The sequence below is a fragment of the Drosophila simulans genome, chromosome X (assembly GCF_016746395.2).
Source record: "Drosophila simulans strain w501 chromosome X, Prin_Dsim_3.1, whole genome shotgun sequence".
NCBI classification, from domain to species: Eukaryota; Metazoa; Arthropoda; class Insecta; order Diptera; family Drosophilidae; genus Drosophila; species Drosophila simulans.
The window spans coordinates 16733030-16749906 of NC_052525.2; the positions used below are offsets into that span (position 1 = coordinate 16733030).

Genomic DNA, 16877 nt, shown 5'->3' on the forward strand with positions numbered 1-16877 from the left:
AATGCAGCACATCAGTAAATGGAAAAAGCAGTAATAATTATAATTTATTAAAAATAGAAGGCCTACTTGAACAAATAACTTACTTTAAACAAATCAGATGTGGAAACATTTTAAATGCATTGATCTGGACTGTGATTAATCATCTTGACTTGTCTAATAATGTTTATAAGGATTTTGTTCGTTATATTCATATTCATAGTGGGAAAATTCTTAGTGGGAAAATCTTCTTCTTCAGGTTGTAGTTGTTTGCTATGAGCCGGTATGCATACCGCTTTTTAGGGTGATTTGTATTATACCCTTATAGAATCTCTTAAAAGAACCCAGAAAAGATTTGATAATTGTTAGAGAACTCAAGCGGCACTCGCTGCCCACATTTGCCGGGGAAATCACTTGAATGTATCCACTAATCGCCGCGTAATGCAAACATCGGCTATTGTATCTCTGTATCTGTATCTTCGTATCTGTTTATCTCCCTGGGGTCTATTTGTGTCACTCGCATGTCTTTCATTCTGCATTCTCTCAGCGATGGGCAATCGACGAGTCTGGATTGTGGATCGCCAATTGTTGATCGTCCATCATTGGATTCGAGCACGCAAATGTTCAATTAAATAAACGAGTCTATAACTGTCAACTGGCATTTCTAACGAGGCTCCTGCTTCGCCTCAATTATTTCGCTTTTTTATACCACTTGCTGCCTCGGCCCCCAGACACATTAAATAAATTAAAAAATAATTATTAAATTGCAAGTAGTGAAAAAGAAGACAAGGGGGGGGGCAAACACGAAAAAAAAACAGCAAAGAGGAAAAAATTGGCAATGTATATAGAAATATGTTTCGTACTGTATTTTCACCTACTGAAGAAGCCACAACATACGAAAATAAATGGCGGGATGGAGTGGATGAAGACGAAAAATCAACTTTAATTGGTTTACAATTCATTTCTAAGCGAGAAAAGCTGGAAAATGTAACAAGTAGTCCGAAGTCGGACGAAGAAAGCTAACTCCGCCGCCGTGCGCAATATCCATGAAGTCGTAAGCCAGTTGACTAAGTGAACAGATACTAGTATCCGTACCCATATAACCATCATCATCATCATCGCCTCCGACGCCTCCGTTCGGCCCCGAATCTTCTGGAGCTCAGGGGCGAAAGCACAGTGGGACCATGGCTTAGGGTCGGATCTAAAGTAAAATGGTGTAGGCAATATTTGGGATAAGTAAGAGGGGATTCTTCAATACAAGCTAGTAAGGTCGAAAATTATACTGTTTAATGTTTTCATAGAATATGCTTAATATTAACATAATGGAAAGTTATAAAAAAGGTTTAAACAGTAAAAAGCTTTAGGAATGATCAAAATAAGTATGTACTTTTGTCTCAGAATTCGTTGGACCTCTCTTTTGAATCCATGGAGTTCTGCTTCGGATAGTGATAACAATTAAATGGTGCCCAAGTTGGCAAACGATTTTCCTAACTCTGCTCAGCGGCCTGTTAGGCAATTGAGAGTTGGAAAAGCCTGACCAAATTCATGGCGTTTTGCTGGCCTGTAATTTTGGCGCTAGCCAAATTGGCGTGATCACAGTGATCAGTGGCCATTATAATTCTCCCGTTGGATGGGGGCACTCCCACTCTTGCCCCACTGTGGCATGAGGAAAGCCAGGCCAAGCCAACTAAACGGTAACACAAGCAACTCCAGCAAGATCTACACGAGTGGCAGACGCCAAGACAAGTGCAGACTTTAGACTGGGAGTCAGGCGTAACTACTCGTGGAGAGAAACCTCCTCCCCCTTGACGGTTTCTGTGTTTGTTTCGCTTTTAGGCGTTAATTTCACCTAAAAATGTATATAGATGTGAGGCAAGAAGCATAAGTTTGTCGAGCAGATCGAGCATCGAGGGTTTAATCACAGCCCAGACATCGCAGCGAGCTGTCGGAATAATGCCGACTTTCGGTTTCAGCAGGTGTATACATATGTGATCCATAAAGAAATTGTACAAATAAAGTGAAAAACAAAAGACTGCAGCCGAAAACTCGCTATGCAAATCAAGGCATTTAAGTGATTTTTCCTAAACCAGTTCCATAAATCGAACTTATTTTTTTTCTCGTGCCTGTGAGTGTGCATATAAGTGTGTTTGTGTAACGGTACAAGGAAAATCAAAGCTACACAAAAACCGGAAAATATATAAAGTCCAGTGACAAACGAAAGTAAAATTCGAAATTTCGAACGTGAACGGTAAGCCCAGGCGAATAAATTAAAGTTCACCCAATAAGTTTAATAAAAACACCAGCGCACCAAGAGCACTGCCAATTCGAACCCAATAAAATATAAATCAATATAAACATATATCTGTTAGAAGCAAAGAACCCACTCAAACACACACCACCCAAGTCACCTGACCACCAAATCCAGTCCACTTCCTCATCGTCACCATCCTCCTCCGCCAGCTACTTCTCCACGATCAACGTTAAGAAGGGCCTCCTGGGCCGCATGACCACAAGTCTGACCTCCTACCGTCGCAGCAAGCAGAAGTCCAAGTCCAACAATGACATCCACACCATCATCGCCACCGAGGTGGTGAAGGCGGCCATTCTCAGCAGCAGTGTCCACAGCAGCAGCACAGGATCGGAACTCGAGGACGGCGGGCAGGGCAACACCGGCCTTATCGAGGAGGCAGCTGCCCAGGATCACAGCAGCGAGGAGCAGGATTACCAGCATCAGCACGCCAAGGATCCACCAGCCCAAACGGAGATGAACCATCACCCGCACTCGCACCACCAGCGCAAGTCCGCCGTGGAGGTGGTGCGCCAGCAGATGGACGACGACGGGGATCAGGACTCCAACGATGACGACGAGACCATGCCCATGATGAGCGGCGTCGGGCGCAAGGAGCAAAACAACCGACGCAGCGTCGTTAGGTGGGATATCACTAAAAGATTACTGATGATCTTGGGTGATTCTCTTACCCAATGGGGGGATTCTCTAGAGGACAAAACCTTTTACCTACATATACATACGCAATAAATAATACAGGTTACGCAGTATATGTCTGGGGCTAAATAATAATAATTAATTCCATCTCGTTGCTGGAAATGATTGCCTTTTTGTCTTGGTTTAAATAAGAAAATGGTTAAGATCAATAATAGTTTTTAAGCCGTTAAGAAAGTTTTCATTAACGATCGTGCGCTTGCACTCACTTTCGAATTACATTTTCTTCGATTCTTTGGTTTGAATGACTCATTTATATTATTAAAATATTTAAATTAAATATTGTGTCTCACAAGGCGATTAATTGGTTTAATTCGATTAAAATGTTAAACTTATCATTTAAAACAGGCCTATATATTTCGACCTAAACTTTAAACTTGTTACCCAATTCCGATCAATGGCAGACCACATTTGATGGGATTATAGTCGGCTGAACACCGTGACAAATCGGTGCATAACTTTTCCCACACATTCTCCAAAGACTACCATTCCCATTGGCGGTGGAGTTGATTAATCTCTGCCTACCGTCCACCATCTCTTTGTAATCGATCGATCAATGATATTCCGCAATAAAAACGAGTGGAAAACCGGTCAAAGAAGAGGAAAATGCTGAGTAGAGATTTTCCAGTGACCCAGTGCGTTTCTATCGATTAACTGCAGTTATATGCTATAGACAGTCTATATGCCATATCTACTATAGGAATAGGTGCGTTCGAAATGAGAGCACTTTTAGCTATTTCGGTGCAACTTTTTGTTCATTAAGTCCCCCCATTTGTACGAGTATATTATACCACCTAATTGGATGACAAGTAATGAGCCTTTTTTTCCGCCGCGTTGCAGCGCCAATACGCAAATGGACAACGATGTCACGCCCGTTTACCTGGCGGCGCAGGAGGGCCACTTGGAGGTGCTCAAGTTTCTGGTGCTCGAGGCCGGCGGCTCTTTGTACGTCCGTGCACGCGACGGAATGGCACCGATCCATGCCGCTTCACAAATGGGCTGCTTGGATTGCCTCAAATGGATGGTGAGTAGATGGTGCTCCAAATGCTTCGAATTCGGCCTTTTAATCCGATCTGCAAGCCGCTAACTGCCAACTTGGCTGGCCATCTTGGCCAACTTGCAGCAGGCAATGCGGGTCAATTGCTGCGTTAAGTGCATTGGCTAAAAATGCATGTTGCATTAGGATTGGACAGAAGCGAGCAAAAATAGAAAGGGTTTTTGTGGCTTATAAATATTTAATATTATTATAATATAATCGGATCTTAATGGTGGGTTTAATAGATGATTAGTAATCTAAAATGAGCAAATGGCGGCATTAATATCAATTTACAATGCAAACAATTGAAAATGCATCAAGCTTGTACATTTTAATAGTCTTCTTTCGTTGATGCAGAATACTAGTCTATTATTCGCAAAAGGAACATGGATTGTTCTTAACCCATTCATTTTTCGCAGTGCGGCTGTGAACCCGTTTCTTTTAGCTGATATCTGTGGGTCCTGTTTTTCAATAGTTTTAACGGGGTTCTCGAGTGGGATTCCCGGCCAGCTTGTCGCCAGGCCAGTGCCATTTATCAATCGGGGAATGCGCCCGATGGAGGAGGAAGCAAGTTGCCAAGTAGCCAAGTAGCGAAGTGGACAAGTGACCGAGGAGCGGAGAGAGTGGCTTATGCAAAGCCACATCTTCCAGTGCTGACAATGGCCTCCCAATAACCAGAATGCAATTTCAAGATCATCGCCATCGGCAGTGGAAAGCCGCCTTTCTAAATTGAACTAAATAGTTTCCATTATAGCCGCAACGCCTGCCGGCTGGCAAACCACTTTCCACATACGCAGTCTGTGGGATACTTAACCGCCGAAAGACATTGAGTTGATTTAGTGGACAAGGAGTCGTCATTTCGATGGACAGCGCGGAATGAAAACCTCAACATCTCGTCAAGACATCGTGCTTTTAGTTGGATAAGCTGTAATAAACATGGCCAAAATGACAGTTGTGCTTCGAACTAAAAAGACATTAATGGATCGTTCGGTTTGGGGTGGTTTTAACACATAATCATTGTTATTTATACATATATAGTCAGTTAGTACACATAGTAAATCATTTTATTGCACACATATTATATTTGATTTACCCCTTATCCCATCAAAGGTCCAGGATCAAGGTGTGGATCCCAATTTGAGGGATGGCGATGGAGCCACGCCCCTGCACTTTGCAGCCTCCCGTGGACATCTATCCGTAGTCCGTTGGCTGCTCAATCACGGAGCCAAATTGTCCCTGGATAAATATGGCAAGTCGCCCATTAACGATGCGGCAGAAAATCAGCAGGTTGAGGTGAGTGTTGATCATAGAAAAATTTAAATTAAACATCCTTGTTAACATATTTTACCATTTTTTCTTGTTAAGTGCCTGAACGTCTTGGTTCAGCACGGCACTTCGGTGGATTACAATGGCAAAAGTAGCTCACAGCGGCACAAGTCGCAGCAGCAACTGCACCAGCAGCACCAGCAACAGCAGCAGCAACAGCAGCAGCAGCACCTGAGCAGCAGCTGCAACTCGAACTCGAATTCCTCGAAGCAGACGAGTCGCAGCAATACGATCAAGTCCAAGTCCTCCTCGACTTTGAGCTCCGACGTGGAGCCATTTTACTTGCATCCACCGGCCTTAGCAGGCGGATCAGGAGGATCGGGAATGGGCTTGGCCATGGGAATGGGCATGGGCATGGGCATGAGTATGGGCCTGGGAATCTCGAGGAAGAACAGCGATGCCTTGTACTCGCAACAATCGAGGAGTTCCTCCGAGAAGTTGTACAACGGTTCGTCCTCCTTGAGCGGCAATCCGGGTGGCAACAGTTCTTCGGGAGGCGGAGGCGTCGGAGGAGGAAGTGGAGGCGGTGGAGCCCTGCTGCCCAACGATGGTTTGTATGTGAACCCCATGCGGAATGGGGGCATGTACAACACCCCATCGCCGAATGGCAGCATCTCTGGGGAGTCGTTCTTCCTGCACGATCCGCAGGACATCATCTACAATCGGGTGCGGGATCTGTTCGTGGACTCCGATTGCAGCAGCAGTGTGAAGCAGCATGGCAAGAGTCACGCCCACCAACTGCTGCAGTCGAAAGCGGGCAACGCTATGACTATCCAGGCGGACGTCCATTCCAGCTCCAGCGGAGCGGGCAGCGGCTCTGACGAGTCCGTCTCCATCTCGTCCAGCTTCAACTCGCCGAAGCAGCAGCAGCAGCTGCGCAGCCAGAGTTTCAATCGCCACGGCAGCAGCAGCAACATCAGCGCCAGCGGCAACATCAAGAACAATAACTACAAGCCGCATAAGGGCAAGCCCAGCAATCAGAATGGCGGTGGGGATCACGACTACGAGGACATCTACCTGGTGCGCGAGGAGTCGCGCAAGCAGCACCAGCAGCAACAGCAACACCAGTTGCAGCAGCAGCAGCAGCTGCAGCACCAGGCCACCCAGCAGCAGCAACAGCAACAGCAACAGCAGCAGCAGCAGCAACACAAATACAACGTAGGACGATCCCGGTCGCGGGACAGTGGCTCCCATTCGCGATCGGCCAGCGCCAGTTCCACCAGGAGCACGGACATTGTGCTGCAGTACAGCAATCACGTAAGGATCATTTGTTGTTGCAACATAGGGGTTTAAAAGTATGCAACAAAGTATTTGAAATTGTCTACAGAACAACCTGATATGCACTTGCTACTTAAAGACACCTCTCAATGTGCTTATTAACTAAATTATGTTTTAGAATTTCATTATAACAAGTCCTTTCGATCCTGCAGCATTTGAACAACAAGCGCAACATGAACAACAACAGCAACATGAACAACAGCAGCAGCAACATCGCACTGAGCAGCAGCAGCAACAACAACAACAACAATAGTCTACTGAACCGCAATAAATCACATTCGATTATTGGACTGCACAGCAGCAAATACGAGTCCTCGCTGAAGGACAACTACAGCGCAAAGAACGTCAATCTGAAGAACCAACTCCTCAACGGCGGCATCAAGAGCGATACCTACGAAAGTGTCTGTCCGCCGGAGGATGTGGCCGAGCGGACCAAGCAGACGCACAAGAACTCCATGATCCGCAACAATCTGGCGGATGCCTCCAGCAACAACAACACCAGCGGCAGCATCAACAACATCAGCAATATGAGCAACATGAACGGCGGCAATCAGAGCAGCAGGAATCTCAAGCGGGTCTCCTCGGCGCCACCAATGCAAAATCTGGCCGTGGGTGAGTACAGAATATATGATGGCAATAAATAATAGGATAATAAACTTTTTGGAATTATACTGCGTCTGTCTCTTGAGCAATTCTTTGTATGAAAGTGTTGACTTAAAACTCTTGAAAAATCCTCTTCTAATCCTTTAGTGAATGGACCACCTCCACCACCACTACCTCCACCATTGAGGACACCAGTTCAGCAGCAACGCAATAACTTGAGCGTCGATCAACCGAACAGCATGACCGGCAACAATGGCATCTACAAGAAGAATGTCTTCGGACCGAATCAGGGTCCAACCAATGCCAATGGAACAGGCGGTGCAGCTCCTCCGCCAGTACCAGCACCCAATCCCGTGGCCACTGAAGCAGTGGACTCGGATTCAGGACTTGAAGTGGTCGAGGAGCCGAGCTTGAGGCCATCGGAACTGGTGCGCGGCAATCACAATCGTACCATGTCCACCATATCGGGTGAGTTCTAAATGATTGAAAATATATAATATTGGGATCTTTCACTAATCAAAGGCGTTAAATTGGAAAATCTCGAATGATTAATGTACATAGTTTATTTCAAAATTGTGCACTGGTTGGAGTTATCCCAGGACCGCAGAACCATCATCACACCAAGATATCCATCCGCTATAATCAATGATTGACTGATTGATTAAAGTTCCCCAACCGTTTGCCAGGTCTTTGAACCCCATGATTTTTGTGGGGGGTTCCGCATCGTCGATGGCTTGTGAGCACTGTCCACTTGTCCGGCTTGATTGATCAATTAGGGGAAATTCGCCAGTCATGTTCGGCTGATGGGGGGAAAATGTCTGTGAAGTGCCCTGCAGTGAAAAGAGATAGAAACGAGTTGCTCGAGGAGAACCTGATCTCTGAGCGGCAATCGAAGGCTGTCGATTGGATGGGATAATGGTTACATCTTGATTGAAGTGTTGGCTTTCAAGCAGTGTTAGCAAGTGCCTGTGCGAACAAAGCCATACAAATAATGTCGTCAGTTTGGAAATTATTATGATTGATTTGTGTGTAGCCAAATGGCAACAATTTCTCCTTATTTCAACAAATGCAGTTTGCAGTTTGGCAATTTTCCTTCCACTATTTTCCATCACCTTTCAGGATGTCTTTGCTAATTAGTTAAAAATCCAAATGGTCGTTTTCCTAGCCGATTTGCTGAAGCCCGAAGACAATAACCCTCATTATCACACAATAAATATTGGGTATTTACTTAATTGCAAAAATAGGCGTAACTACGCAAGCAAAAAACAATTGAAAAATGCGAATAATACCTGCCATGTTTGACATGTGTTGGCTCCGATTTTCCATTTGTTAATTGCCCATTATGTCCGATGGGGCAGGAGAAATGGATAGAGGATTTAATTGAGCCGACGTTCACACGATAAGGCGGCAAAGATCCGTGGAAAATGTGGCCAAAACAAAGAAATGGAAGTCGGGCCTTGTGCTGGAAAAGTGAAAAAGTGGAAGTGCCAGCGATGAAACAATACCAGCCACTTGACTGCCGTATAAGACACAAGTCATTCGATATAAGCTACACTCAGCGAAAAGCCGTAGCTCATATGCTCCTCTCACACTGAAGAACAATATGATGGGACTTTCTTTTAAAGATACGCACACGCTAAGGATCATATAATATTTTTTAGTTCCATACTAGTTGTAAAAATCTTGAGAGAAATCTAAAATCCTGGGAACTGTCTAACCTCTGTACATCTGTACATCTTTGGCTTATAACCCAATTGTTTTAACATCATTTTGATAAAGAGTTTTTAGCAATAGATAAATTCGGTCGATGTGAATTATTTCGAGTGCATCAACCTACAACATAGTCGATTGTCGTTGGGTTAGAGGCCTTCAAAAGACGTATGTATGTGTATACCAAGTACCCACAGTGGACACTTGGGATCCCCGATTCGCGATGAGGAAGCAATTTGCCAGCCACAACTCGCGAATGTCCCACACACACACAGGCACACACTTGATCATAACAATTGGCCACCGTCGAGCCACCACCCGCACCACCGCTCACATGGGCCACGCCCACTGTGCCTCCTCCGCCTTCTGGCAATCGGCTCGTGGGGAACTTCGCATCTGCCAGCTGCGAAAGTTTTACCCACGAAAGTGAACGTGTTTCTGCGAAGCGGCCTCTCTCGTGTCTCCAATGCGATCCGTCGTCATGGTCTTGGGTGAATAACTTTGGCGATGGCTTGAACCCAGTTCAGGCTGCCAACGGAGCTCGCCCAGGCAACATCGTCACCCGGAGTTGAGAGCCGCGACTTTTCCAAGCCTCCACCCCGACTTTTCCGGCCGTCCATATCGCGTTGAATATTCTGATAATGTGCTTTGGTTGAAAATAGATAACAGAATGAATATGCTGGGCTCGGTTAAGATGCACAAGAATTCGCGCCGAAACTATTTCACGCTCAGCTTCCATCGGTTCGATATTTTTCGGTGTAAGTGCTCCCAACTGAAATCGGTGTTGTGGATAATCTCAAAGGGTTACAGCTCGTGAAGTGTATTTATTTTAGGTTTCTGTGTGCGTTTGTGGTTTTGTTAATTGGTTTTAAAGCTACATCATTCTTTGATGGCTTTAAAAAAGTACGGCTACATTTGATGATAGATTACAAACGAGTAATTTATTTAAGTTGTGTGTTGCGCAACTTGTACCTTTTCTAGCTAACTTACAATTTGTTTTTATAAATTTTGTTATTCATATTAAAGTAATATTTATTTTTACTGTTAAGCATATCCCGTTTAAAATGTTTTCTAAATAAGTAACTTAAAGGTTACAGTTTTCTAACTAATTAAATTGAACATTTATTGCTTAATATTATTATTGAAATGCTTAATATTTTATCGAGAGTGGACAGCTTTAAAACAAACGTGATTTGCAAGCCAAGCCAATTAAGTCAATTTAAAAACTGATACCATGAAGATCAGGCATTGCACTCGTAAAACTACAAACGAAACCAAACTGGACATCAACTCCAATTTCGAATTTCACCGCGAACTTGACAAGTACAAGCTGCTTTTTGCTCCGCACAAATTAAAAGATAAAATGTGTGGGGACATGTGAAAAAATGAAAAATGTGCTTTTCGTTAGCTCGCTGGAGTTGTTTTTTCAAATCGAATGAATAAATTCAATACAAACTGGCTGGACTCGATTGCGAGTGGTTTTGGCCATAAGAGTGCAGCCATGAATCTGCACCACCACCTCTATGGTCTCGTCCAAACCACGTAATGATCGCCGTGGAAACGGGTTACCAAAGGCCGTGAAAGTTGGGGACCCGATGCGATCGGGTTTAGATGGTGTTTGTCCAATCAACCGGCTGCCTGGAAATTGAATGCAGAGAGGCGACTTCCATGGAAACGGCGGCTAATTCAATTTTTATGGGTATACTCCCACGAAGATGTCGGCGGTGAACTTATTCTTCCGTGTCTGGAGATATTAATCCAACTTTATTATATATATGAGATTTCCCAGGAAGCGGAGCGAGCTTTCCATCCAATCTGAGCTGCTTCCAGGGAAACAATAAGGAAAGGCATGGAATTGGGGCACTTGAAGATGTTTCCGGCAAGTCAATATCTAAATCATGTTCTTTTAGCCACATTTGTTGGCCACTTATCGGCAGATATTTACATAGCTCCGTTCCTTGGTTAAATTGGGGTATCGAGTATCTCTCGACTACATATACCTTTAACCACCAATTAGTTATCATTTATCAACTTGAGATTCTGAAGTTTGGTTACCAATTAGTATGTATGCCTATAATTAATTGAAATATAAATATTTTAAATAAACTGCAGTAAAAGTGAAGCCAACTGAAACTTGATTTGGAAACCAAGTAAATACTAGAAATATATTCATTTTTTAAATGGATTTATAAATGATTATTACAGTTTCCAAAATGAGCTCTAATTTCAAATTATTTGCATTCCAATATGCAACACTCATTTCCCATTTCTCTCCGTTAGACTTCCACGCAAAAGTAATTTATTTGATTCACTTGTTCGAGTGCTCGTATTTTTATATGCAACTGGGCTGCAGCTCCGTCTCCGTCTCCTCGCAAATCTCCGTCTGGTGAAAGGCGCCTACGCAGCGATCCATTGTGGTTTGGGCTTTTCGTAGCTTCGTAGTTTCATAGTTTCGTATTTTCTTCAGTACATTTGCTGTAGTTTATTTGCTGGCTGCTCAAGTAAGCATGACCAGAGTCAGACTGCTGGCTGATAACTGCTAACCCACAAAACTCATAAATAAATTGGTTCAATTCCAGCGAACAAGAAAGCCAAGCTGCTCAATGCCGGCAGCACAAATGGTAGCTCCATTGCCGCCAGCTCGGAGGACTCGCAGTCCCGATTCGGAGGATCTGTACATGCTGCCAATGGTTCTGCGGCCAATGCCCACTTCTATGGCTACTCGGAGGGCAACAAAAACCAGGGGAGCAATGGCAACGGCAACGGAGGTGGCGGCAATTATCCCAGCCATCCCAATCAGCCACACTACGCGACTGGCCAGCCGCATCAGTACACGCCCAGCCTGTACGGAGGAGGCTCCTCCGCCGAGGATCACTACGAACTTACACAGCAGCAGCAGCAGATCTACGGAGAAACCCACTTGGTCGGCGGACAGAGGACGGGCGGACCCAATCTGGTCAACAAGCAGCTGGTGCTGCCTTTTGTGCCGCCCAGTTTTCCCAATAAATCACAAGACGGCGTCACGCATCTCATCAAGCCGTCCGAGTATCTCAAGAGCATCAGCATCGACAAGCGTTCGTGTCCATCCTCCACCCGGTGAGTAGTGGTTATCCCCCAATTACCCCCATGTATCGCAGCGTATATGTATGTATGTACCTACTCGTATATATCCTCCATCCTCCGACTTTCAATTAGCACATGGCAGCCGATTTAATTTGGCTGAACATCTCGTGCAACGGCTTTTTATAATTAGTATCGGCGGTACAGTTGCCTCGCCTCAATTAGCCAAAATCCGAAAAAAAATATATAAAAAAGATACATGGCTTCAAAGACGCTTGGCTGCCGCTGGGCAATTAGCAGCTAGCAGATGGCTAGATCTCAGTGCTGCGCCAATTTGCAGCGAAAAAATGGCTAAAGAAAAGCTAGCTAGATTTTCTATACCCAACAAGAGTTTTTCTTACAAAATGCAATTTGAGACAACTCAATTTGAGGAAAGCGTAGCTGCTGATAAGTTGATGCTTAATGTGCGACTCATCAGTAATGGTATTGAAGTAACAAAAATAGTTTGGCTTGAAGAAAAAGGCAGATGCGCAGCACTGTAGCCGAGATATTCGCGACTTCCTCTGCCGATCAAGAGTGCATGAAATTTTATGCGTACCACTTTGCGGCCTGCCACTTTTCTTAAGACAGATGCGATGTTGCAGCCGCCACTGCAACTCAGTTGCAATCCGAAGATGATACTGCGCACACGCCACACCTGGCGCAGGTCCGCTCATCGCCCACTGCCCACAACCCACCCCCATCTCCCAACTGCCCTCTGCCAATTGCCATTTCCCAGTGAAAGTAGCCGAGATCTCTACTTAATCCAACACTTTTCCCCATTTGTTCCACCAACAGCTCCACGGATACGGAGGACTACATGCAGATCCAGATCGCCCAGCAGCAGCAGGTGCACCACTCGCAGCTCCACTCGCAGCATCCGCAGTCGCATCCGCACCAGCACCACCCCCATCCGCATCCACATCCGCACCATCCCCACCAGCTGCATGGAATGGGCGAGCAGCCGCCGTTGCCGCCACCACCGCCGCCTCTGCCCCACGGAATGTTACCCCCGCAGCCACTTATGGGTCCACCGATGGGTGTAGCAGGTGGCCAGGATGCAACCATGTCTGGCAAATCACACAAGCCCAAGAAGCCGCACGGATCGGCACCCAATAGCCAGGACACGGCCACCAGGAAGCAGCACCAGCCACTCTCGGCCATCTCTATCCAGGATCTGAACAGCGTGCAGGTGAGCAATTGCCACTCCACTGTGGTCAGGAACACATATTATTAGGATGGCTCATAAGAAAGAATTGTGCTTAACTTACTACCATTTCTGGACCAATTCTCCACCAGCTGCGCCGCACGGACACACAGAAGGTACCGAAGCCCTATCAGATGCCAGCTCGCAGCCTGAGCATGCAGTGTCTGACCTCCAGCACGGAAACCTATCTGAAGTCCGACCTAATTGCCGAGCTAAAGATCTCCAAGGACATACCGGGCATCAAGAAGATGAAAGTGGAGCAGCAAATGGCCAGCCGGATGGACTCGGAGCACTACATGGAGATCACCAAGCAGTTCTCGGGCAACAACTATGTGGACCAGGTGAGTTCTGGCCAACTGGTGCCATCCGAAACACAAGCGAACGGTGGCTAAGAGGCGGGTCAAAGATCTACTTGCAGATACCGGAACGGGACCAGGCCGGCAACGCCATACCCGATTGGAAGCGCCAGATGATGGCCAAGAAGGCGGCCGAGCGGGCCAAGAAGGACTTCGAGGAGCGCATGGCCCAAGAGGCAGAGTCACGCCGCCTGTCCCAGATTCCCCAGTGGAAGCGGGATCTACTGGCGCGACGCGAGGAGACGGAGAACAAGCTGAAGTAAGTGGGTGTAGTGGCTAGTGGGGAGTCTCCTGACCCCTGGCCTCAATTGTCTGACCTTCTTCTAGGGCGGCCATCTACACGCCCAAGGTGGAGGAGAACAACCGGGTGGCGGACACCTGGCGGCTGAAGAACCGCGCCATGTCCATCGACAACATCAACATCAATCTGGCCGGTATGGAGCAGCACTACCAGCAGATCCAGTTCCAGCAGCAGCACCTCCAGTTGGGCAACAAGGAGAACCATGGCGATCCCAAGGGAGCTGAACAGGATCAGGAGCACGGTGGTGGCGGTGGCGGTGGCGGTGGAAGTGGCGTTGGTAACGCTAACTCTGGCGTCAGTGGAGGGCAGGAGCTTATCGAACCATCGGAAGGCAGCCAGGGACACGCCGAGGAGGAGGAGGATAACATCATCCCCTGGCGCGCCCAGCTGCGCAAGACAAACAGCCGTCTCAGCCTGATCTAATGCATCCACGTACACATACCCGAAAAATCAAATCCATTCTTCAATCGACCCTAAGCGGTGCATTTTTTTTTTTTTTTTTTTGTGGATTAACTTAAAGCATGTGCAATTATAATGAGAAAAATCCTAAATATAAAGCATAAAACCTAAGCCTAAGGTCTAGCTACTTAGATTGTACTATATGCATAATCATAACCCGTATTTTTGCACTTAATTTTACTCCATGTTTTTTTTTTCGCCAAAACGAATATTGTTATTTCTAGTGTGCAGTACAGTATCGCAAGGCGAATCAAACGTATATATCTAATCTTAGCTGCTGTGCTTAAGTTCTATTTCGGTTTTGTATTTTAATCATTTATACTCTCCATTTTTTGATTTTTTTTTTGTGACTTGGCTTGAATTTATTTTGTACTGGAATTAATTTAATTGATCGGTTAAGCATTTTTTATTGTTATTTGTTTTTATATACGCGGCTCAAACAATATTACTTTTAATTATATAAATACACGAATACATACAACATATATGAATGAAAAAGCGAACGAATGAATCAATAAATACATATATATAATTTAAAACAAGAGCGAATGCTTTAGTCAGCTAGTGTGAATGCGAGCGCGATTTATAATTTGAATCGTTGAACGAGCGCAATGGAAAAGCAGGATGTCCTGGGACACGTGGCCAAGGTGGTCAGGGCCCTGATCACATCAGCTAAGCCGCCGGTCGAGCTGCGGTCCATCGTCGAAGATTACATGGAGATCGAGGGTGAGACGATACCCTTTCGCAGGCTGGGCCACTCGAATGACCAAGAGCTGCTTAAGGATCAACTCAGTTCAACTCTGGCGGTGTTTGACAATGACGGCGGTCCGGCTTCTGATGATTTGGATCCATATTCTGTGGTTGGTTGTGGTACTTATTGCAGTAAGTAAATCCCTCGAAAATGTTCGTGGGCTTGCGTACCATACGCAAGTATAACGCTAGCACAGAACACATTGTGATTTCCATAACGGCAATCAGGCGTTCATCACAGCGAAGTATAACGCTTCTGCTCGCGTACCATACGCACAATGTGTTCTATGTTAGCATTTTACTTGCGTGTGGTACGCAAGCCCACGCACATTGTCCAGAGGCTTACTTACGGCAATAAGTACCACAAGCATCCACAGAATATGGATCCAAATCAGCAGAAGCAGGACCACCGTTATGGCCAAACACAGCAACAGTATTGACAGCCGGATTATTGCCAGCAGCAGCAGCAGAACCGTCAGCGGGATCAAGAAATGAGGAAAGCAGCTAAGCGCGAGGAGCAGGCTAAAGCAGATCTAACGGACATCATAATCCAAGAGCTGTTGGAGGAGTCATCCTTAGAACAGTAGAATAAATCGATTATGATAAAAACCCACTCCTTTTCCTTGGTCAGGCAATCACACAAATCATAAATTTGGTGGGACGAACGCACAAACTCTCTGGGCTAGCCGTTGCAATTAGTAGCGAGCAAAAATAGAAGAAATGGGTTCTTTACATCTGGCTTGTCGTCGTGCTGCAATGTTATAGAATATTTTCACAAATTCTGAAAAGAAAAGGAAAGGGGAGTTCAATATAGTATATACTGTGTCCCTTGCCTACTGTCATTTTTTGGTTGTCAACGAGCCAAAAATTTATCAACCAGGTCGTGTAATTCATTTACAATTTCACTCTGGCAACGAAAGAAAGAACCAGGAGTTCCTCTTCAGATTAACTCGATCTTTCAATCGGCCGAACCGCGTGCACTATGATTTATTTGATTGTCAGCGCTTGAATGACGTCATTACAAGGCGTGGGGTGTGGGGCGTGGCAAGGTGGTTGGCTGTCGACAGGCTGCCCCCGGCATTAGTTTAACGCCAGATAGGAGGGCCACATCCATTCGACATATAGACAAACACGCGGTCCGCCAAAAAGCCGTAACAGCCGACTTTCCGCTTCGACTTGCAACACTTTAATCGCAACTCACAATGAATTTAACAGAACTGAATTTCAAAAAAAGATTCTTACCCAGAGAATTTTAAGCGTAAAATTATTGAAAATGAATTTTATCGAAACTGATTGGCAGGTCGAAAAAAATTGAAATTTTGGTCCACACGAATACACGTTTTAACGTTAACGTTTTATTATAACTGTAATTTTTCTTACTTAACTTATTTGTAAGAATTTTGAATAATATTTTGTCTGATGTGTGTTCCGACAGTCCCAAGTTACGACTGAGGTTCGAAAAACGAAATTGCTAGCTGTTTACGTGTACGGCAAAACCCACGCCAACTAGATCGAATAAAGTTAGATTTGATCAAAACGACGCCGGCGGATTCGCATCCTGGGAAACATCCTTCTGTTAGGTGGGTACGCCACCATGTTTTCCTTTGCCGTTGGCGGTGTGGTAAGTTCATCATATTAAATTAAATATTAATATTTAGCTTATTTAAATTTCTAACCGCCGCGCTAATTAACTCGGTGTGGCTAAGAAATTTTGGTCGAATCGTATCGACGTGTTGTACACTTTATATGGTCGGAGACTAAGTTACATCATTTTC

General features: G+C 45.3%; 1 protein-coding gene across 10 annotated transcripts in view; it reads left to right on the top strand.

Moving 5' to 3' along the window:
• The window catches only part of LOC6726262 (espin), a 63145-nt gene extending 48254 nt beyond the window's left edge, over window positions 1–14891 (top strand). For 3 of the 10 annotated variants that reach the window (XM_039297930.2, XM_039297936.2, XM_039297932.2), the window contains 10 exons: window positions 3818–4001; window positions 5124–5306; window positions 5379–6596; window positions 6770–7229; window positions 7368–7688; window positions 11510–12026; window positions 12828–13221; window positions 13329–13577; window positions 13643–13851; window positions 13920–14891. In XM_039297930.2, coding sequence (XP_039153864.1) covers window positions 3818–4001; window positions 5124–5306; window positions 5379–6596; window positions 6770–7229; window positions 7368–7688; window positions 11510–12026; window positions 12828–13221; window positions 13329–13577; window positions 13643–13851; window positions 13920–14316 — 4132 coding nt within the window. In that variant the 3' untranslated portion in view covers window positions 14317–14891. Of the gene's footprint in view, window positions 1–2436; window positions 2908–3817; window positions 4002–5123; window positions 5307–5378; window positions 6597–6769; window positions 7230–7367; window positions 7689–9445; window positions 9689–11509; window positions 12027–12557; window positions 12697–12827; window positions 13222–13328; window positions 13578–13642; window positions 13852–13919 lie in introns of those variants that run through there. The other 7 variants (XM_039297939.2, XM_039297935.2, XM_039297931.2 and 4 more) reach the window with 5 other exon arrangements.
• The last annotated feature ends 1986 nt before the right edge of the window (window positions 14892–16877 follow it).